The 24,205-nt window shown below is 33.3% G+C and overlaps 1 protein-coding gene across 1 annotated transcript; it reads left to right on the top strand.

The window, feature by feature from the left end:
- The first annotated feature begins 215 nt into the window (after positions 1–215).
- Echs1 (Enoyl-CoA hydratase, short chain 1) lies at positions 216–24,205 on the top strand. Its single transcript, XM_072525869.1, has 4 exons — positions 216–434; positions 11,752–12,074; positions 20,571–20,739; positions 23,837–24,205. The coding sequence occupies exons 1-4, from the start codon at positions 320–322 to the stop codon at positions 24,124–24,126; spliced, it is 897 nt and encodes a 298-aa protein (XP_072381970.1). The 5' UTR covers positions 216–319; the 3' UTR covers positions 24,127–24,205.

Below are 24,205 nucleotides of genomic sequence, written 5' to 3'. Positions count from 1 at the left end.
AATAATGAAATAATATAAAAAAAGCAATGAAAATATTACTTCAACTTACTCAAATAATTACCTACTCACTCCTATCTGCTACAAAAGTTAATCATAAAGATGGTCAAAAACGTTTTTGGCCAAGCGTTTTAAAGAAAAAAGGAACAGTTATTTCTGTTTTCAATACACCAATCTCTACTTCGTTATCATCATATTTACTTAATTTATGATACAAGAATTTATACACATTTGATTTGGATTGTATTAACCGGTTTACAAAGTCCATTTTCATTTTATTTTTGCCTGTAGTCTGTATTGGATTCAACAATACTACAAAAAAATGAGTGCCGCCACTTTGAGTCGTATTGTTGCTTCTAAGGTTTTTGGGAATAATTCTTTCAAATATGGACAAGCAGCAAAAAATGTTAGGTTATATAGTGTAGCAGCAGCAAAAGGTAAGAATTTTATAATATATTTTTTTATCATAATCAAGTTATATAATATTAATGAGTTTAATAGGACAATTAAATATAATATACCTGACTAAAAACAAAACATGTTTTTTAAAGTAGATCTACAATATTAAAAAACTAAAAATACTTAATTATGTATATAGATATAGGTACATATATTAATTAATAAAACTTAATTAAGAAAATTGCTTAAATTATGTTAACACTAGCATTATTTTTAAAATTTTTCTTATTTACTAAATTATTTTGTTCCATGAAATGTCAGACCATCTTTTGATATCATCCTGTACCTCTATTGTATTTGATTCAGTATTCAAATGTGTAAATTCATTTATATTCCAGAAAATGTTTTTCATATTCTCTTTTTAAACCTTGAATCCATGTCAAATGCTAAATATTCTCATTTTTTACAAGTCATTTCGTTTTATTTTTTGTTTCAATCTTATTTGGAGGTAATTTATGGTATACAATATGTCTTCTTTAATTTTGACTATGTAATACAGTGTTGTTGATATATTAATACCTACCTAAATTCACTCCAATCTTAATTGACCAATATATCTTAACATGATAGGATAAGTTAATACCATCCGTTTACTAATTACATTGCATTTACAATTCAAATCATCTAACAGTTTCAGTAGTAATCTTCACCACTTAGGTGCATACTGGAGACATAACATAAGATTGTTGTAATAGAAATTGGTCCACATGTTACTCAATGCAGAATTTCGAACATAAAATTTTACGTTTCATTATTTTCAGTACTTTCACTCTAAGAAACTTACCATAATAATGTGAATATATGTCATTACCCACTAGTCCTTGTAGAGACTATATACTGTACATAAGGTAGTAAGTATGAGTATCTACAACTGCCATTCTATCTTAATCCAACACAAAGAATTGGCAACAAGATGGATTATAACCAATAATGATCTGTGTTATATAACCATTCTACAGACAAAACTTTGGTAACCTCTCTAGAAAAAAAACTAGTAGTTTAACATTTCACTCACTGTGTCGTCAATTGACGACACAAGAATTTTAACTTCGTTTAAGTAAATATTACAGTTAATCACAATTTTGTCAATTGAAAACATCAAAAACGGGCCCTATTTTATTAAAAAAAAAATGCTAATATTCCTACCAAAAGACATTACCTTACAAAAGAGTACCATAACTGGGAATAATTTGGAATTATTAACAAAATATATTCCATTACACTAAAAAAAAGCGTGACCGAAAGGGTTAAGAAGCCTCTAAGAACAAGCTTAGATTATATTAAAATAGAGAGCAAGATCTGACATGGTTTTCCAATAAATAAAGGTTGAAGCTAGGTTAAAAATTCTCCCCATCCTTTTCCAAAATAGCTCTTGAACCAATCTTCATGCCCTCAGAGAAGAACTGTAGAAACATGGAATTAACACTTGCTTTTACCTACAATCACCATATATTTTTAGTATAGAACTGCTATACCAACAAATGTGCATTACGAATAATACAAGATATGGGACATAGAAGCCGACACAAAATAACAAAATATAAATATATGTTTGGGTAGGAGAGCAATAAGACTTACTGCTAGTGCAAAACCAATGTAAGGCATTGCAATATCAGGAACTGAATATATCACATGATGGAACACCCAATAAAGCAATTCAGGGAGATGTACAGAGGATAAAAAAGCAATATCATTATTAAATAGTATATCAGAAAAATCGGAAAGAAATTCAAAATCAAGATGTTTAGGAAGCACAAGATGAAAGTTGGTAAAAACTAAAAGGATTTTAGTCTAGACTTGTCTAAACTAAAAAAGATAAAAGGAAAAAGAAACAGAGAAACAACTCTAATGATATGACTATGTAGAGAGAATGATAGGGAAGAAAATATGTAAACAAATCATCCTGTAGAATCCTAGATTTTGCTGAATATAAAGCCATAGCATGGCTTTAATAAAATATATACTTATTTAGACTTAAAATTGTTGAAACTTACAATCTTTAATATGTTTACAACATGTACAAGGTGTATGACATACATCCATGTTTTAGTGTAAAAGATCTAGACATCTAAGAAAGTCTGATATCAGTTTCAGAGCATGTTTGTTAATGGAATAGGTTCTAAAAAGACCTGCTTTACATATTTATGGCAGTGGCAAACATCTATCCTACAGTTGCAAGCAATATATTTGCATGTTCCTTTACATTTTCGGATAATCTGTGTTGCTTGGCCCACTTTACTGATTTTACAGAGATGATATCTATCTGAGTGTCCAGTGAGAATACCTGTGATTATATTTAGATCCTTTTTTTGAAGCTCTAAGAGTTTTTTTTTTGTACAGCGAGCAGCAAACTGCAATAACATTTTTTGTTTGCCCATCACCTGGAATATTATCCTAGACTAAGTTCCTTTTACCATTTTTAGACATCTTTCATGATGTGACTTGTTGAGATAGTAAAGACTGGTTCTGATCTGATAAAAGTAGTGCTAGCTGCTTCTTTAACAAAGTAAATTTACATAATAAAGTTATTTATTGTGATTTGCCAATTACTTAAGGACTGGTTCAGGCAACTTTCAACACAAAAATCTTCCTATTCAGCTTTTTCCTATAACGAGCTTGCTGTTTTTGTCCTCCACAGCACATGTTTGTACATGCCCATACTACTACAGGTCTCTGTTTTCTAACTTTTTTGTAATTAAGCATTCTACTTCCATTCTGTTCCATATTTCCTCTGTTCTTATGTTGTATCTGCTCTGATGATTTGTAGACATTTTCTCATAAAGTCCAGTTTAACTGTTCTTATTTTGATTTTGTATTAATGTTGTCATTGGCCATACTTTTGCTCCATATAGGGTAATAATTATCACTGTGCTCTGAAAGATCCTTTTTTTGTTTTTTTTTGGTTAGAGTATTGTTCCATATCACTCCATAAAGTGTTTTATTACATTATTAACTAAAACTGACAGTAATTGTGTTTCGAAAAGTTTGCAAGATAAATTGTTTCTCTAAAATGGCTTGTAACAAAAAAGAACAAATTACTATTCTAATGATGAGAGGGTCCAGTGACAGACAAAGATCTTATTGTGAAGTAGCCAACTTGTTCAATGATACTTTTCCAAACCGTTCTCCTATTCATAAGGCGATGGTACAAAAAACTGTAAAGCGATTTGAGGAATCTGGAGAAGTAAAAGATAGATACCGATCAGGTAGACCGAAAAGGCTTATGAATGACAACAAAACTTTAGATATAATGCAGTTTTGTTGAAGATCCACATTCATTGCCACGCAGGGTTGCACAAGTACATGATGTAGATCGTTCTTCAGTCTTACGTGTATTACATAAGAATAAATTTAAACCATAAAAAATTAACTTATTGCAAGAATTAAGTGAAGATGACTTCGATCGTAGATTAGAGTTTACTGAGGTAATGATGGATAAAATTGAAAATGATGAAAACTTCGTTAACAGAATATGTTTTTCATATGAAGCAACCTTTACATTGTGTTGAAGTGTAAATCGACACAATTTAAGGTACTGGAGTGACGTAAATTCACAGTGGATGCGTGAAAACCATACTCAAAGACCACAAAAATTAAATGTATGGTCAGGTATAGTAGGTACTCAGTTAATTGGGCCATTTTTTATTGAAAGAAATTTAACGTCAGATAGTTACGAAATGTTACTTAGAAATGAAATTGTACCTACACTGAGAAACTTGTTTGGGGCCAATTTTAATCAGATATGGTTTCAGCAAGATGGAGCTCCAGCTCATTTTGGTGTAAATGTTCGGCGTTATTTAGATTTCCAGGGCGACGGATTGGTAGACGAGGTAGAATTGAATGGACTCCACGTTCACCTGATTTCAATCCTAAAGATTATTTTTATTGTAGATACTTGAAAAATTCAGTTTACAAAACTAAACCAGCAAGTCTTGCAGAGCTAAGGCAACGAATTATCGATGAATTTCGAATAATTTCTAGACAATCATGGAGAAATGTGGTAGACACATTCTACCATCGATTAGGGTACTGTAAACTCACAAATGGAGCACATTTTAATACATGATAAAGTAACCATTATGTTAAAAAATGTTGTAATCTATCAATTGTTACGTTTTAATGTAGTTGAAAATAATTAGTATTAAAAAATTTATTGAGACAATTAGGTGTTGTCAGACTTCTGTTTGATGTATTTAAGACCTTCCAGACTACATAAAATCATAAGTGTTACATATGGTTGAACTCGTATTGAATAGGAGATTTCAATAATGACTGAATATACAGGGTGATGAATTTGAAAAACCAAAGTTATTAATAATATAAGAGAAACGACAAATCTGGCAACGTTTCAAATATCAAATATGGAATTTCCGTATCCCAAAATAGGTGTAACTCAAATTTTGTACAATTATGACTAACAATTTACGAGATAATTGGCCGTTTCCAGACTTTTGGGCCACTGTATATATGTTAAAAAGTGTAAGTGATACATCACATCTCAGTTTGAGTCCTTTTGTTACGGTGATTGTTTTTGTTATTTCATTGCCTAACTTTATTTGCACCTCGTTTCATTATACAGTTTTTATGTTACATTCACCCATTTCTCTCTAATGCGCATTCTTCTCATAGCTTCCAATAGTTGTTTCCTGGGCACGCTATCATATGCTTTCTCCAAGTTGATAAAGATGATATGTGTTTCAATATTTGTCTCTTTGTTCTTTTCCATCCATTTTTTCTTTTATTACTTTGGAAAAGATTCTTACTATTGAAGGCATTACAGGGATTCCTATATAGTTATTTGATGACCTTTTGTTACCTTTTTTTTTAAATGGAGGGCACATATGATGTATTCCACTCCTCTCCTGCTTTGATTTTATTGAACAACACTCATATAAAAGATACGATCCTTTCACCTCCATATTTCAGCACTTCCATTTTTATGTTCTTTGGTCCTGGTGCTTTGTTGTTTTTGGCTTACTTTAGTGCTTTATTTATATCTTCCTCTGGATTTCGGCTTCCTCTATTATTGTTGTCACAGGGTTTACATCTGTCACACCTTAGCAAAATTGATATAGGTCAATTAGTTTTCCTTCATCCATGAAGAAAACTATAGAAAAAATCTTGAATGAATACATCCAGAAAAACAACCACTGCACCAGCAGCAATGCGCGTATCAAGCAGGAAATCAGGTAAAGCTGCACTGCACAATCTGGTGTCGGAACTCGATAAGAAAGAGTTTATTCCAGAAAGAACTCGCCCTTGCTGCATTCTTAGACATTGAAGGTGCATTTAATAATACCTCTATTGAGTCAATACATAGCGCACTGATGAGGAAGAAAATCAACAACACAAGATGCAAGTGGATTATTCAGATGCTTCAGAGCCACAGATATGTATAAAGATGCCATAAATCGGAGTGCAAACTAAATGGTGCCCTCATGGATGTGTATTGTCACCAACAACATGGAATATAGTTATTTATGACCTGACTCATGGTCTTAGCGGCCAAGGAATTTGAGTCCACGGTTTCGCAGTCGGTATTTTAATAGTGGCTAGGTGAATAAACGAGCGGATCTGTTCGGAAAACAAGGCTCAAGAGAAACCTTTGTAGGCCAGAACCGCTGTGTGGTACCACCAAACATACTTCAAGAAATGAGGTTTAGAAGTGGCTAATAAGGAATCATCAAAAGAAATGGAAAACAACTCAAAGGTAAATCCAGACTAAGAAAATAATCAAGAATATTGATATAAAACTCTGGGACAATTTGATGAACAACAAAAACGAGATATTAAAATGGTCACTGAAATGGTGACTGGACATTGTCGTTTAAGAAAACACCTATACAAAATAGTGAAGGTGAATCATCCACGGTGCAGAAAATGCAGAATGGAAGAAGAGACTTCCATATACATCCTATGCCATTGCAATGTGCTAAGTGATACAGGAACTAACTGGTCAAATGAGGATTCAACCAGAAGAGATTCGAAAATTAGGAAATTAGGAAATTGTTGGCCTTCGTTGAGGCTTCAGGCCTTATTGGAGTTTAATGCAAAAAAAAACAGGGTACAGTACAAAGGACTTATGACCAAGTGCCAGATATAAATACATGTCTTGCCGGAATTAAGAAAAATAAGAAGAAGAAGGAGAAGAAGAAACCAAACATTATAAAAGAAGTTTTATTTTACGTTGAAAAGGGCTTCTGGTCTTAAAAGCGAAACGTCAAATAAAGAATTTATATTTTAATTTGAGGTCTATTACCAAAGGTATACCTATTTGATAAAAGATGAGACGTCACAAGGTCATTGTTTCATAAAATTATAACCGTAGTATCTTATTAGTCAACATTAAAAACATTGTAACATTAAAAACCGGTACCATGGGAATTTAACAACAATTTTGTAATTAGGTTATATTTAGTTCATATCTTTTGTTTTTGTTTTTTACTGTGATAAATATGAATTCGAAGGTCAAGGTATCTCGTTAGTAACAAGGGAGTGTTATTTTTGTAGAAATATGATGGTTGGCGAAGTACTTATTGAAATAGAAATATAAATTAGTGTCGTAATCAGTAATCTATGTAGAAGATTTTTTGTAAAAACTGTCAAAGTACACTGCTCCACGAAAAAAAGTGTAATGAGTTAATTAAAAAATTATTTTTAATTATTAGTATCCGTAGATTTTTATCTAATGGAAGAATTTATTTATAGTTTATTAAAAAAATGTTCTTTTATGAGTATTTCTTCTAAAGTTACGAGCAAAAAACGACATAATTTTCATTCAGTGGGGGACAAACTTACAGTTATAATAAAAATAAATAAAATGTATTCGAAGTTAAATGTATAAAGTTCAGTATGCTTTTTTGAGGAATATAATCTACTTTGCTGTAAACAGTAAATATTTCTAATATAGGGCCATCGAACAAATCGTTATCAGTCGTACAGCAGCCATTAGCTTATGGTATAATCCAGGGTTTTTTTAGAGTAGAGTAAATTTTTATTTGCATAATTTTTTTAACATAATTGAGGAAATAACGTCACATTATCAATCACAGATTAAAATATATCAACATTACAAATTAAATATGCTACTCAGGGAGAAGGATAGACTAGGCACTCCGCCACAGTATAGGGCTCGATGTTAACTAGGTGTTGAAAAACTTTTCTTTTAAAAGCTCTAGATACTCCAGTAAATGATCGTTTAATTTTCCTCGTCACGACGGATTTGCTTGAAAATTTGGATTTAGGTTCCTCTTACCCTCGACTTTACTTTTGGACTTGAACCCAGGGCTGCTTTTACTTGGGTGGTGTAAGCCACCCCTCCTCGGGGATAAAAAACATACGTTAAAAATAAGTCCGGAAATATATAAATTTACTAATTCTAAGCAACTTTTATTCCAAAGAGTTTTTTCACTAAGTTTATGCTTTTCAGAACCACGTTTTAAGACGGTTTTTCACAAATAACTCAAAAAGTAATTATTTAAGTAGAAAGGGTCTCACTTCACCCCACTTTGATCTCTGACGTCACATCAGACGTATATACGTCTGATATGCGTCTGATATACGTCTGATATGCGTCTGATATACGTCTGCTACACGTCTGATATGCGTCTGATATACGTCTGCTACACGTCTGATATGCCTCTTATTGTTTTTGATATATGTCTGATGTACGTCTGCTGTGACGTCAGATATAAAAGTGGGGTGAACTGTTTAAGTTTAACGAGTTTTTACCGAAAAGTGCTTCATTTTTTGGTTATTTCACGTTGAAATATTCGATTTGGAATTTGACAAATAAAAACCTACTTTTCATGTACTACAACTCTACTTGGGGTGGGTCTACAGACTTCATTGTACACCATTTTTTTGTTTTATTATAAGAAGCTATATTTTTGTTAAGACATTTTCTTCTATAAATAAGTAGAAAGGACCTCACTTCACTCCACTTTGACCTTTGATCCCATTTTTTGGTGGAGACGTGTATTATGTAACGTTAGGAGTACGTCAGATTACGTCAGGTGTGCATCAGATGACGTTGAATGTACGTCAGGTCTAAGTCGGGTCACATTTTATGTCGAATTACGTCACATTTAACATCGTACGTGACCTAATATACATCTGACGTAACCTAACTTACACCTAACGTCACCTCACGCACACCTAACGTAATCTCACATATACCTAACGTGACATAATACAAGCCTCCACACAAAAATGGATCCAATGTCAAAGTGGCGTGAAGTGAGGCCCTTTTTACTTATTTATAGAAAAAAATGCCTTACAAAAATATAGCTTCTTATAATAAAACAAAAAAATGGTGTACAATGAAGTCTGTAGACCCACCCCAAGTAGAGTTGTAGTACATGAAAAGTAGGTTCTTATTTGTCAAATTCCAAATCGAATATTTCAACGTGAAATAACCAAAAAATGAAGCACTTTTCGGTAAAAACTCGTTAAAAATTTTTGACAGTGTTTAAAAAAAGCTTTATTGTTGCTTCTTTTTTAAAAGTGCCTAGCATCAAAACTAAGCGAGTTATGCTCAAAATAAAGTTGGTCCCTTTTTTGGTAAAAACAGCGTGAAAATCACCCCTAATTAGCACCCCAAATAAAATTAATCGTTACCGCTTTATAATTTACATTGTTTATGTATTTTTATATGATATCTAAGTTTGACCGGTTCAAAGTTAAGTTCAAATTTTTGAAAACAAATGGTTTTAAAGTAAAAGAAAAATTTTTGAAATTTTGACAAAAATGCCTCAAAAATAAAAAAATAACTTAAAAGAATTAGTGATACGAAAAATCTTAAGAATAAACAAAAATAGGTTTTGCTTTTCTAAACATTTCGTATTTTTTTTTGTTTTCTGTAACACAAAAATTGGTTAAGATATTGCTGTTCAAAGTTTGCATTGCAATCTCAAAAGAAGCTGAAATCTGTTTCTGGCCATTACAGAAGAAATAAACGTAAGATTATACAATGATGACTTACTCCAATAATCAGCAATTTTGGGAAGATTGACAATTCCCATATAGATACATAACACAACCCAAAAATTTTAAAATTTCTTTTTTTTTTGGTAGGTTTGGTAGAGATCGTACAAGCACTCCTGACCACGGCGCAGTGGACGAAATTTGGTTTAGTCCCCACTTCCATGCGAAACGCATTGTACTATGCACTGTATAATTCCACATACAATAGAACCTTCCTGCCTTTACGTGAATTTGACTCCGCCTTCGCGCAGCTCCATGGTCAGGAGTGTTTGAACTATCTTTAACTATCATCATAGACATATGGTTCATTACCAATAAACTGTATATAGAGACCTAAATGAGTACAGTCAACTTCGTACCATTCATCATTATCTTGCTGGTCGTTAGATTCTACCGATTGTTGTGCATTTTCATCTACTAAGCTTGAATCACTGTTACATTCATCTTTCTTATCAGATTCTTCTTCGTCACTCGGGCTGTATTCTGAACCGGATAACTAAAATTCATCAGAATCCTCCTCATTTAACAATTGGAGCAACTCCGCCTCTGTCAAATTTTTATTTTTATTTGGCATACGCTACGTTTTACTTGTACTTGTACATGATCTGAAAGACAAATTCTAATTAAAAAAAGTAGCACCATTTTGCAATTATTAAATATGTAATCAAAAAAATTTGAGGTTATGTAAAATAAATACTGTAATATTTTGTTTATCCTTACGAATAATCCAGTCACAAGATTTTAAAACAAATAAACTACATATGCTTACTTCATACAATTTCAAATTCATCAAAAAAACTGCTAATTCCGTAGAAAAACTTGATAATGAAAGCCACTAAGAGTTTCTACAACGCCTTACTCTCAACTGTAAGTATAACCTAAATCCAGATTTCCATGCAAATCAGCAGAGACAAGATATTCAATAACATTATTAGTCTTCTTCCAGTGGTTTTTAAAGTTCTTGAAAGGCTGACACTCACCAGGCTAATGTCTATACTAGAAAACAAAAAACTAATACCATCACACCAATTTGGGTTCATAAAACAACATTCAACAATCCAGCAGGTACATAGAGTTGTAGAGAGAATCAATGAAAACTTTGAAAATAATAAAAAGGTACTGCTTAGTGGTATTTCTGGACATAAGCCAGTATTTGATAAAGTCTGACATAAAGGTCTTCTATATAAACTAAAACAGAATTTACCAACAAATTACTATATAATCTTAAGTCCTATATCACCAACAGAAACTTCCGTTTCCGAAAACTAAAGTATGAGAAATAATACACAAGCATACTACAAATTCTCGCTGAGGTGCCAGGTAGAAGCGTCGTAGAACCCATAATATACCTTATATTCACTGCTGACCTACCGAAAGACACAAATATCACGGTAATACTGTCATCTAACAAAAATCCCAAAATAGCCTCAGAAAGATTAAACTGGAGGAAGCATATATTTACTAAGCGAAATCAACTGGTTCAACTTGTTTAGGAACATGTATTGATTGTTCTGACATGCTTAAACCAGTTTGGACTTATGGTCTAATATTATGGAGAACCGCCGCACATTCCAATATTAAAATAATACAAAGATTTCAATCCAAAATATTAAGAACTGTACTAACTGTTTCATAGTTCCTAACCATGAAGCATTCCATCAAGACACCGGGCATACGTTACAAAAAGTAAGCGAAAAAACGTACAGAGGAACTTCAAACTATATCTGAATGTGTTCGCAAAAAGTTTAGTGAATAAACGGCATATAGTTCGAAGGTTACAACGAAAAGTTCCGTTAGAGTTAATTGATTAATACTAAATGTGTATAAATATATGTCAGATATAGTCAATATTAAAGATATTGAAGATTGAAAAAGGGGTACATCACTGAATGCCTCCCTGCATGTTATTATAATATAATATAATACTTGAATTGTCAGTTCTATTACTTATTGTGTATTATCTACTAAACATTTATGTTGAGATTGTAATAAAATTGTGGTTAATAAAAAAACCTCGGCTATTATTATGAAGTTCGCTTCCTTTTTGTCTCCTTTAATACTTTTGCTTAAAATGCTCTGTTCATCTTCTTATTATATCATGCTGTTCTGTCGAGATATTTCCTATTTTGTTTCTACTCATTGTTGTTCTCGGTTTAAATTATTTTTTGATTTTGTTTATTTTATAATTGATTTCGTTTATTTTCTAGTAGAATTTCTTTGTCACTGGTGTTTTACTTAGTTCCTGTAGTTCTTGAAGTTCTCTGTTCATTTTGCATATAACATGTTTAATTATATTTAATATAATTTCAGAAAACTACGAGTTTATTAAAGTCTCCAAGACTGGAGAAAAGCAAAATGTTGGACTGATTCAACTCAATCGCCCCAAAGCACTCAACGCCCTCTGCAATGGGTTGATATCCGAAGTATCTGAAGCTTTGAACTCGTTCGACACCGACAAATCAGTGGGGGCTGTTGTCATAACTGGAAACGAAAAAGCTTTTGCTGCCGGAGCCGATATTAAGGAGATGGTAACCAATACCTTTGCAAAATGTGTCACTGATGATTTTATTGGTGCTTGGCAGCTTATCGCTAACATGAAGAAGCCTCTTCTTGCTGCAGTAAATGGATACGCTGTAAGTATTACTCAAATAGATTTTTAAGATATATATTTGGAACTGATCGATGCAGGTTTGTTCTTTCGTGTTCAAATTTTACTTTTAATTTGATGGTTGCTTTAGCTTATTTGATTTTAATAAAAATGTGTAAAATTTAAAAGTTTTGTAAATGACAATCATAGTAGAAATTCATAGATTTCTTACTTGGCGAAGTCCGTTCAAATCAATGGATATACATTTCGTGACGAAATCTGAAGTAAGCTAATGTTAACAAAAGTAATCAGTGGATATTATAGAGAAAACATCTATCATACGAACATATAAATTCAATAAGGAAAATAGAATAGTTAAAATTTCTCGAGACCAATCTCTAGATGGGAGACATAACCTCAGACATCTAGTCTGCACGCGAAATGGGACAAACGCCTAAAAAGTGAACAGGCAGAAGTCTCTTTAATTATATAAATGGCGACTGACTGACAGTGTTTAATGCCAAAATGCGTGGCTGATTTTAGTGAAGAATATCTTGATTGCAGATTTGACTATGACAATTTTTACAATATGTTGAAAAATTCCGCGAGGTCAGTTACACAGGCCAATATTTTGAGGTTATAAACTCTTTTACTACGAAATGTCAAGAGATACATGCCATGTATACGGAAGTGACTAAGTACTTACCAAAAACATTTATATTTCATAGCCTACTCAAATTAGGATTCTCTCGATCGACCGGTGTAACTTCCTAAAAGGTATAATCGAGGCTGCATGAAAATATTTATCAATGGAGAATACATACAAACGAACATAAGAGTGCAAATAGAATGAAAAGTAACAGCAAATATAAACATATCGGAGAGGGTCGGGAAAAGGTGTGTCATCCCATACTAACCCTTATGTAACCGGTACCTCTAATAATGAGAAAAATTATTTAATTTTATGAAGTTTTTTTGTTAACTACTACCAATTACATAAACATTTTGGAAGTCAGACAAGTTTAAAACAATATTTCAATATTTAATTATAATTGATTTTTCTACTGGTGCGGAAATGCACCACTGGCAAAATACATAATTTTAAATAATTACAGTTCATGAAATTGTTTAAAGCAAGATATATGTATGCAGATGAATATTACATTTAACCCACATGTGAATTATATGCTTGTGACAAACTCTTCATCATCTTCCGCTTGATAGATGATTCGCAGGTACATGAGCGAAAGTATCGAATGAACTTCTTCCAGCACTCCCGGAATATTTCACGCCACTGGTCTGTTTTTAGTTTTGTTGGTAGGCAATATATGATTAAAATTCTAATTGTTACATTCGAGATTTGTTGCCTTCGTGATAAATTTTCCAGGAATTAACAATAATACTGTCCAAAGAATTCACAAATATTGCCGACCACTTGAAAAGTCATATAATATAGAACTACATTAAAAATATCATGAACATAGGTATATGACAAATAATGATATATAGAAAAAAATATATTTACCGTTCACATAGTTTTGAATTTCGTCGACAGCTTCTTCCAAAGAATCTTCCAATTCTTGCTGGTTTGGGAATCTTTTAAAATCATATTCACTAACTGAAACTTGTTGACACAACACTTCAAACTAACCTGCTTGTCTAAGTGCACGATAGACAAATACCGGTATGCTATTGCGCACGCTAGCTCTATCTCTCTCGCACTTTGTGACGTCATCTGCGAAGCAACGTTTTTATTAGAACACTAACGCTTGCCCTGTTAGTCGGTTAATATCAAATATATAGGCAATCAAATATATATAAGCATGTATATTTGGCACTTTATATTATAAGATGTGTAGTTTACAATGTTTTTATTTTTTCTTGGGTATAGGTTTTCTGATTATTGAAAAATAAAAAACTTTTTTCGACGTTTCGCTACATAAAGTGTGTATATTCATATTAACGTAGGAATATTGTTTTAAATGAATATGCTACCTGAACATTTAAAATTAGAGAAAATTGTTTTAAATTAATGTGTTACAAAATATCTTCGAACTTTGACTTGCATTTTCCAACATTAGCTTAGTTTACAATGTTTCAGTAATGAATCCGGCCGACAACTCATAATAAAGATTTATTGAATATTTTATACTACATTATTAAAATTTATTTCTTAAAGTTAACAAACTTTGACATATTTTTGTCGAGTTTTCTTTAATAGTTACTGAAGCTAATATGTCTGTTCATTTATTTCTCTTAATCTTATATATGTGCGTGTCATACTGAGACATAGGAGAACCTCAAATGGTATCGTGGTATTCTCAAGCTGAGCTAAAGTTTTCTGTGCCAGCTGTTGAAGGATTTTAGGTTTTTTTGATAAAGAGCTTTCATGGATTGTACAAAACAATGATTCCATTTTTAGCGTAGCTTCCCACAATTCTTCGTTTGGGTACAAAAGAGAAACTCTAGAGACTGTCTGTATCTGGTTCCATATATGTCTGCGACTTTCAAAACGTCATCGTCAATTATATGATCCTTCTCCAAGTAGTGAGCTTCTATAAATGTATTTTGAAGTATTTTGTTCTCTTCAGACTGAAATTCTTTCGAACCTTCAGTTTTTCCTACCAAATTAGACAGCATTTTTTGTCATGCAGATATCTTCTGACGCCGAAATATCGCTTGGCAATTGACTATTGAGCTGTCACGCAGGATTTACTAGTTTCAATAGTATAGCGACATTCTGTGAAGATCGTCGCCGGATGTTTTCCTAAAATATACCACCTTAATCTATATTTAAAATCTATTGGCGAAGGATGATCATTCGCACCACCCATTTCTCGAATATAAGAAAAAAAGTTCTCTAGCACTTCTTGATTCAACCTCGAAGTTAAAATATAGTCAACGTTGTATTTTGCTTGTAGGTAAGGAACAATTACAGCAGCTTCTTTCCAGTAACTATCTTTTCCATAAGTCCATTTTATCCAGCATATAACTAATAGCTTGGGGATCTTTTTGGTTGGTCAACTACAACAATCGCGGAAATTGTCAAATGTCACTCCCATGCGCAAACCGTAAAAAGATGGGAAGAAGGGAAAGGAGAAGTACTTGGGAATGACCAGGAAAAACGTACGTTTGGCAGTTGGTTTTTTAACTGGTAATTGTCAACTAAGCAAACACCTCCATACACTGGGGCTAGTAGACACACCTCTATGTAGGAAGTGTGAACGAGAAGACGAAACTGTAGAGCATGTCCTATGTGAATGCCCAGAGTTATCGTTAATACGAGAGTACGCGTTCGGCGAGTCCTGGCCAACACCTGCCCACATAAGAGAGATGTCTCCTGGTGACTTGTCTACCTTCCTAGAATTGGCAGGATGAACAATGAGCTAAGGGTGACAGCTCCCTGGGAGGATGCACAATGGGTCAATTGTGGCCTAAGTGCTGTGAAACTTAACTCGCCCTCCCTACTCTACAGATACAGAGAACTAATAGCTTTTGCCACATAATTTGACAATAATTGAACTGCAGGTATCACTCTTTGCCTCATAGTGCATTTTAAACAGAGATGATGTAGTGTCAATTTATGCGCAAATGTCAATTCTGAAGTCGATATATTTAGTAGCGCTTCAAAGTAATCATTGTTGATTATTTTAATGTCAATAATAAAACCATGATCATGGTTTCGGTCAAGATTAATTAAATGTGTAGGATCTGCAAAAACAAAAATATTTAAAGACTTATTACAGGGGTTTATTAATTTGTTAAAACAATTCATCTACCGCACGATGAACAAATACATCTACCGGAATAGGGAATCCTACATCTCGAACACCGTAGTACCCCATGGTACAATGAATACATGTACCATGCATGGTACAATGAACACAGTAGTATTATACCCTGTACTGTTGCTTCGAAGGTGACGTCATGCGCGTCGGAGTACACATTTCTATTCCGTGAGTAGCATACCGGTATTTGTGTATCGTGGTCTAAGTGCAAATTCACAACTGTGTCGGAATATTTATCTAATTATCTCGGGAAGGAGGTTGAGTACATTCGGAAAAATTTAGTAATGGAATTCCGGGACAAACTTGACAGGACTCCAAGAACTCCAACTAACTTAAATTTCAATTTTAATAATTTTAACATAAATTTATTTTCAGTAGCCTAAAAATAAAAATTTAAATTAAATATGGTCATTGTATTGGTATAATTGCGATTTATGCCATTTCCAAGAATAAATTGCTTTAACCTTTTTTCTCTGAAATGCTTCATAATAAAGCGCAGATTGTATGTTATCAATATCATCTTCGTCCCCAGATTTTATCGCATTTTGTTCTGACTCAGAATACTCTTTACATTCCTGGATAGCCTTTACTTTATCGATGTCACTCTCATCTATAAAATTGTCTTTATCACTCGAATCACTACCTATAATCATATTTCTAAGTGCTTTGACATCTTCTGGATGATCGAATTTAAAATAATTTTTTCTGGTGCCCTATTGTCAAAAAAGTACATTTTTGTAATCATTGCATTAAACAGGTGAAAACAAGTTAAATTTACGCTATACTCGTAATAATATCGTTTGAAATCATAATAGTATAAAAATTTACATAAAAGGTCGCACATATGTTCTACATACGATAGAGTTTACAACTACTTGAATACACTGACCTTAAGCGACAAAATTTGATAACGGATTGGCATTATTAAAACAGACAAATAGACAAAAGCACGAGCCCCGACTCCTTCAAATTTACAAATACAGTAGACTCCCTCTATAACGAGAACTGAAATGACAGACTAATTACCTCGTTATAAGCCGATCTCGTTATATCAGACAATCACAATACTGTGCATACATATGAATCTGTAGTTTTCTAAACCATTAACTTCCTATAGTGAAGCCATTCGGAGTAATATAAGATGCTAATAAATATTGTTTGAATGGCGTTTTTGAAAAAAAGTTATTTACTTTTATTGTCAATGAAATATATTAAAACATAAAAGAGTTGTTTACTTTTATTATCAATGATATACGTTAAAACAAAAAAGCTGTACAGTAAAACCTCCCTTAACCGAAACCTTTTTAACCGAAACATCGTTTAACCGAAACGGCTGACAGTTTCAATAATTTCGTCAATAAAAAGTAAATGTTTGTCGCAAAACGTAAACGATTCCGTTAATTTCACTCACCAATTGATGTCTATGTGTGTTGGGAAATCACAAAAACCAAGAGCTCTAAAAGATATTTCCGAAAAGGCATTTTAAGGTATAGAAGCCAAAAAAGTTCATGGATGTCGACCACTTTATTTTTAGAATGGTTTGAAAATGAATTCGTCTCAAGTGTAAAATCCTTTTTAAAATCAAAAAACCTTCTTATCAAAGCATTGTTGCTTGTTGACAATGCGCCCTTACCCTCAAAATCTACAAAATGGTGACAATTGTCAGATTTTTGCCACTGAATGCCACAAGCTTAATCCAGCTGTTAGACCAGGGAGTCATAGAGACATTCAAGAGACATTATATAGAAGCATTCTTAAGACATCTGTTATTACAGGAGACGAATTAATCCAAAAGTGTTCCCGAAATTCTCAAATCTTTAACAATAAAACATTTTTATTGGTGAGCTGAGTCGTGGGCCAAGATCAAATCTTCAACTTTGGAAAAATGCTGGAACAAACTTTTTGATAAGATTTTGATTGACGATCCTGAAGAAGAAAATGGTAAGAAAACGACAAAAGAAATTAAACCTTTCATTAAAAATTTCCCGGGACATGACGAAATTAACTAAGAAGAGATACGAGACTGGTTAGCAGCTGATGACTCAGAACGTGAATTCATCGACCAGGACATCATTGATATGGTTCTTTATCAAGACAACCTGAGCATATAAGATGACGAAGCCAAGAGGCAACAGGCAGCACATGACCGTCGACGAGATTTTCAATGCTTTAGAGGAAAGAATTTTATACAGTAGGTCTAATTAGTTAGGGACACGACTAGATTCTTAATTTTTGTTGTCATTACATAAAGTTTTATCCTTTTCAGATTGCTTTGCGTTTCGTCGAACAATCGAATGAGGCAAACTCACGACGTTCTGCAAAGTAACGATGGAGGGAGAAAAAAACATCGTTGTCAAACGAAAACGCAAAAAAATAGCAGATTTCTTTAAAAAAACCATGTTAAACTTGTTCGTTTTTCTTAATTTTATTACTTTATTTTGGATTTACTTATTAGAAAACAATACGAAATCTACTCATAGTATTTTTTAATACCAATACTTTGATCAAGAATATTATAAAAAACAATGTTATTTTTAACCGAAATTCTTGTTATCCGAAACGGCCTCCCCCCCAATTATTTCGGTTAACGGATGTTTTACTGTACTTATATTTTTTTCCAACTACATAATGTATAAATCGTATTTTCAAGGATAACATAAACTATTGCTTCTGCAATTTTAAGAACTCTGTTATTTTTAACTGCTTTAAATGGTCCAGCCTCATTCTATCATATATTTTCTAAAGATGTGAAACAGTCGTATTTATTCATTGTAAAGAAGTTTATTGCGGGCTGCAGTTAAGTTTATTGAGGGGCTGTTTGAAAAGGTATTTATTTATACCCACGACCGGACTAAAAACGTAAAAAACACGTTTTTGGATCTTATTTTCTCTCGTTATAACCAAATTTGCCTCGCTATAGACGGTTATAGATCAATAGAAATTTCACGGGACATCTAATGAATCTCGTTATAAGCGAAACCTCGTAATAACCGTGTTCGTTATAGAGGGAGTATACTGTATAAGGATGGAACTGTAGGTGTCTGTGTTGGGAATGCGTGATGTTCATCGATGATTAAAAAACATCGAGTTTGAACGCTCTATGATCGATTTTTTGCTATCGATATTTAGGTATTCGTTAACATCGATGGTAACAACGATGTTACATGAAACCATCGAACACCATTATAGAACACAAGTATAGATTACTACTTTGTATAGTATTACCGGCTGGTAATAATTTTTTATATGACACGCGCTGTTTGCAGTTACCCGGTAAATAGCACATCCCACTGTTTAGTCTATTCTATTTTTAGTTATCAATATTGCCATTATGATGGTTATATACTTCGACTTCAATTGTGTTAACTTGAAAGGTGAAACCGGTGCGATTAGCTACGTGCCATTTTAAACTTTATAATAAGTGATTTGTGGAAATACTTTGACAAATGAAAGTATTTCTTCACTTTTAGAAATACAAACATCATTATCTTCTTTTACTCAACAGCCTATTAAAGGTGGCTATTATTCTCCCACTCCTTACAAATCACAAATTCCATTCTGTATATGATTTGTCGGGATTACCAGCCAATATCCATTGTCGATTTAGGGGGTTTTCAAATCCCAGTTAAGCAGCTCTCTGATGGCCTCTACAAAGTACCTTCCAGAAAACTATTAATACTCTTTTAGATCAAAAATACATCGCTGTGACAAATTTGTTTCGTCATAAAATACAATCTTTAACATGTTATACTATTACTACAGATATATGAACTGAAATGATGCAGTCTAAAAGTTTTATTGGGTAACATTACATTTTGTTGATGATCTTCAAATAGATTCTGTAGCATTGGGAGTCACTGAGTTATGTCAGTCACATACAGGAAAATATTTGCGGGAAGTATTGACTACCATTATGGAAGATTGGAATATTAAGACGCAACATGTTTAAACGAAACACAAACCTACGTACCCGAATTTGGCAATTATACCACATAAATATTTAGCAGTTGTAGCCACATCGGTACCGTCTGAACGATTTTTTTCTAAAGCTGGCCAAACAGTAACTCAGCAACGAAACAGGATCAAAGGAAAGCTGCTATCTAAACTATTATGTTTACACGATATTGATAAGTATTATAGGGACTTATAATTTAATTATATTATTTATTTGTTTTTTTTTCTAATAATTTGGTTGTGTTTAATAAGATATCTATTAAGAGATAATTTTTAATTGTTACACCACGTTTTTCAGCAATTAAAACATGTTTATGTAATACTTATTTAATTTATTCTTTTCACATTACTCAACATTTGTAAAAACATCGATGTTTCTATAACATCGATGTTTTCTTTTCGATATATCGTTACTATCGATTTTCAGGTTCGATGTTACCATCCATGCTCAACATCGATGTTTTTTACCGATGTCGCATCCCTAGTCTGTGTGTACCACATACGAGCGCCTTTCGGAAGGCTAAATAAATCATCCCACTTATGTTATTTACAGTTATTTACACTATGTGCAAATATTTTATTAAATCCTATAAAATACTGCTTAGACTAAACTTCACGTAACCGAAACCAGTCTTTTATACCTATGTAATAAAATTCAAGATAATTCGGGTAAATAGTAGCAATCTATTCGAAGCAGGTGACTTCGCCGGACGGTTTCGAGGTCTCTGGAAGCCATTACTGGACCGGTTTTGGCTACAATATTGTTTATAATTTTTTTTTACTATTTTTTCTGTTTTTAGCTTGGTGGTGGTTGTGAGTTGGCTATGATGTGCGACATTATTTACGCTGGGGATAAAGCTAAGTTTGGACAGCCCGAAATTCTTCTTGGTGTAATTCCTGGAGCTGGAGGCACCCAAAGGCTTACTCGAACCGTTGGCAAATCTAAGGCAATGGAGATAGTTTTATCTGGTAAGCACATAATTTTTAGGAGTATGAACAAAACCTAGTTGTTAGTAATAGGTAACATAAAAATGATTTCTTCTTCTTTACTGTAGGGATTAGGTTTTGCCTGTTCTGTCTTCACAGGAGTACTAAGAGCATCTTTTTCGAAGTTTTCTATATTTCTCTTGTCCTTTGGATTCTAATTGAATTCTAATTCTAAGAAAACAAACTGAAAACAGCAAATTGAAAGAATCCGTGTGAATGGTCAACCAATAGAAAGAGTAAAAACATACACCTACATTGGCACGAACGTCAATGAAAATTGAGACCATTCCCTAGAAATAAAATGTAGGATATACTAAGCAAGATCTGCATTTCAAAAAATGGCTAAGATATTCAAATGCTATGATTTCAGTACTTATCAGACTACTACGATGTTATATCTTTCCTATACTGTTGTACTGTGCTACGTATTCTCCGTTCTTTTTTATGGCGTGGAGACATGGACCTTAACTGAAGCATCACTGAAGAGACTCGAAGCATTTGAGATGTGGTGCTAGAGACGCATGTTGAGGATTTCTTGGATAGACAGAGTTACCAACGAAGAAGTACTACATAGAATGGGTAAAGAGCGCGAACTAGTCATAACCATAAAACGTCGCAAACTAGAATACCTGGGCCATATAATGCGCAATGAACAACGATATAACCTACTTCGAACCATAGTTCAAGGTAAAGTGCATGGGTAAAGAGGTCCAGGACGAAGAAGAATATCCTGGCTGCATAACCTGCGAAAATGGTTTAACTTAACCAGTACAGAACTTTTCAGGGCAGCAGTCAACAAAGTCAGAATAGCCATGTTAGTGTCCAACATCCGTAACGGATTGTCACCATAAGAAGAAGAAGATACTGTTGTAAGGAGTTGAGTCGTGGACTCTCACAGACGCTACCTGCAAGAAAATTGAGGCTTTCGAAATGTGGACCACTTTATCAACCACGTTACTAACCAGGACGTTTTATTAAGAATGCAAAAAGGAAAAGAGTTGTTAGCCACAATAAAATAGCCAAAATCGAATACCTCGGTCATATCTTGAGGAACAGCGAATGATATGCGTTGCTGCAATTAATTCTACAAAGAAAAGTAGAAGGAAAACGAGGACCAGGAAGGCGAAGGAATTCCTGGCTGAAAAATCTACGTACGTGGTTCAACACAACAACCACAAATCTTTTCGGAGCAGCAGTTTGCAACATACAGATTGCCATGATGGTCGCCAACATCCGAAACGGACAGGCACTACAAGAAGACGATCGTTATCGTATTCTTAACTTGTATCGCATTTCAAGTACTAAGAATGTGATACCTGTTCTATGGGTCTATTGTCGATGATTGCTTTCAATCGCAAGATTATTTATCCTTTATGAATATTATCTATTACTTTCTTTTAAATGCGATAACTTTCGGGTTCTTAAATAGTAGGGCGCTTAATACGTCGATCGAGTTGTATGGGCGCTTAATACGTCGATCGAGTTGTATACCGTGAAATTTTACTAATTGAGGATGTGTTCAGGGTGGAGGAAGGGCTGCAACCTGTCTCATTCCTTGGTTGGTCACAATTTCTTCAAATATTATCTCACCAGGGGATACTACTATTTTTGTTTGGCAATACAAACTTTTTATTGCCTTTGAAAGATGTGGAAGGTAGCCGTTATCATTCATTCTTTCCCAAATCTTATTTCGGTCAACTCAGTCAAAAGTTTTTTTGAAGTCAATAAAACCTATGTGTTTTCAGGTTAAATTCCCCCTCGACGAGTTGCTAATTATTTATTGCTAGTATTTTTTTAGTAGTATAAAATCCAAATCGGATCTGTATCTCTGAATGGAGCCAGCTGGTGGAGGAGTAGTACGTTGATACAGGGTTTCAAGGCTCGGTGTTTATGCTATGAGATGACATTGTATTTATATTATATTATATTACGTCCAGTGGATTTATTCACGTATATTTGACATCTTGTTGTTATTGATTTCTTAGTTGGATAACTGCTGTTATTCACCTCTCCCACAGTAGTACTATATGATATTTTTTTGTGGCCAAGACTCTACTTTGTTGTCTTTGTTTTGAGCATTCCTTTATTACCATAAATCTAAATGTTCTTACCTAGAAATTTATTATTAGAAAGGAATGAACAGACTTACCTAGGGCAGACTTTTCTCCAATTTAATTTTGGGACCATTGAAAGTTTACATGAAAGTATTGTATAATGATGTTCCTTTTTTTCTCTACCAATATATCCATTCAAATCACCTCTAATTTCCGTCTACAGAAATCTCGAGCATCTCGCAATCGAGTGCACTCCAAAATTTTTCTTTTCCTTTTCCTTTTTTTCACACCCTACATGTGGGGCGTAGGCATGATGTTCACGTTGGTATCGCCTGTGTTCAGTTGGACACTCATTCTATCACTTCTTCTGGTTACTCTTACTAGATGTTCCGTTCAAAATATTGCCCATTCCATTTCAGGCATGACTATTCACACCACTGTAAATTAATTTGCATCCATCTCCTAGATCTCTCGACATATTACCTTTCAAATGAGTTTCTTGCACAAAGAGTACACCAATCCTTCTCCGTTGCATGAAATCAGGCAGTTCTCTTCCTTTAGCTGTCAACTTCTGTTATTGCGAGCGTTGCAATCTTCAGGACTAGCTTCTTTGAATCGTCCGTCCTCTAAGTAGTAGGCGAAGCCGCAACTGCGCGTCACTTACAGGGAACGCCCTAGCTCCTAAACTGTTTAGGAAGGTTTATAAAAAAATCAAATATTGCACAGTTTTTAGATACGTCAATTATGAAGCTAGAAATTTAATTTGATCAATGCTAGATGTAATTAAAAAACAAACTATAATTAATATAAAGATCATTTTACCATTCTTTATCAACTTTTTAGCCATATATTTTAAATAAAATGAAACCTTGTTCTTCAATATATAAATTTAAAGATTAGAATCTATTTAGACCTTTCACGATATTTTCAAGAATAATAAATTAATTTAATTCTAAAAGTTTGATCTTATGTCATACATTATACAAATCATTTTTAACAAAGTGACCTGTAAAATAATTTTTTAGGCAACCAGGTAACAGCCCAAGATGCTGAAAAGATGGGTCTCGTTAGCAAGGTTATACCAGCCGACCAACTTTTGACTGAAACTGTAAAACTTGCCGAAAAAATAGCAGGAAACTCACAGATCGCCAATACTATCGCCAAAGAATGTGTGAATACAGCTCTGGAGACAACGTTGAAGGAAGGTTTGCACTTTGAAAAGAGAATGTTCCACGCTCTGTTCGCTACTAAAGACCAAAAAGAAGGAATGGCTGCATTTATTGAAAAGAGAAAGGCCAACTTTACTAATGAATAAATTATATAATTTTCTACTTGTTAAACATTTTTAAAGAAATGTATTATATATATTTTTATTAAATTTTTATAAGATGCTA

Source organism: Diabrotica undecimpunctata, chromosome 3 (assembly GCF_040954645.1).
Source record: "Diabrotica undecimpunctata isolate CICGRU chromosome 3, icDiaUnde3, whole genome shotgun sequence".
In the NCBI taxonomy this organism is placed as follows: Eukaryota; Metazoa; Arthropoda; class Insecta; order Coleoptera; family Chrysomelidae; genus Diabrotica; species Diabrotica undecimpunctata.
Note: the sequence above shows the minus strand (reverse complement) of the source record. Positions and strands in the feature narration are given on the sequence as shown.

Bases quoted from the DNA above. Each gene is read 5' to 3' on its own strand.
- Echs1 (XM_072525869.1), top strand. From the start codon at position 320: ATGAGTGCCGCCACTTTGAGTCGTATTGTTGCTTCTAAGGTTTTTGGG. The intron at 435-11,751 runs GTAAGAATTTTA...ATATAATTTCAG, and splicing joins TAGTGTAGCAGCAGCAAAAG to AAAACTACGAGTTTATTAAA. The intron at 12,075-20,570 runs GTAAGTATTACT...TTCTGTTTTTAG, and splicing joins CTGCAGTAAATGGATACGCT to CTTGGTGGTGGTTGTGAGTT.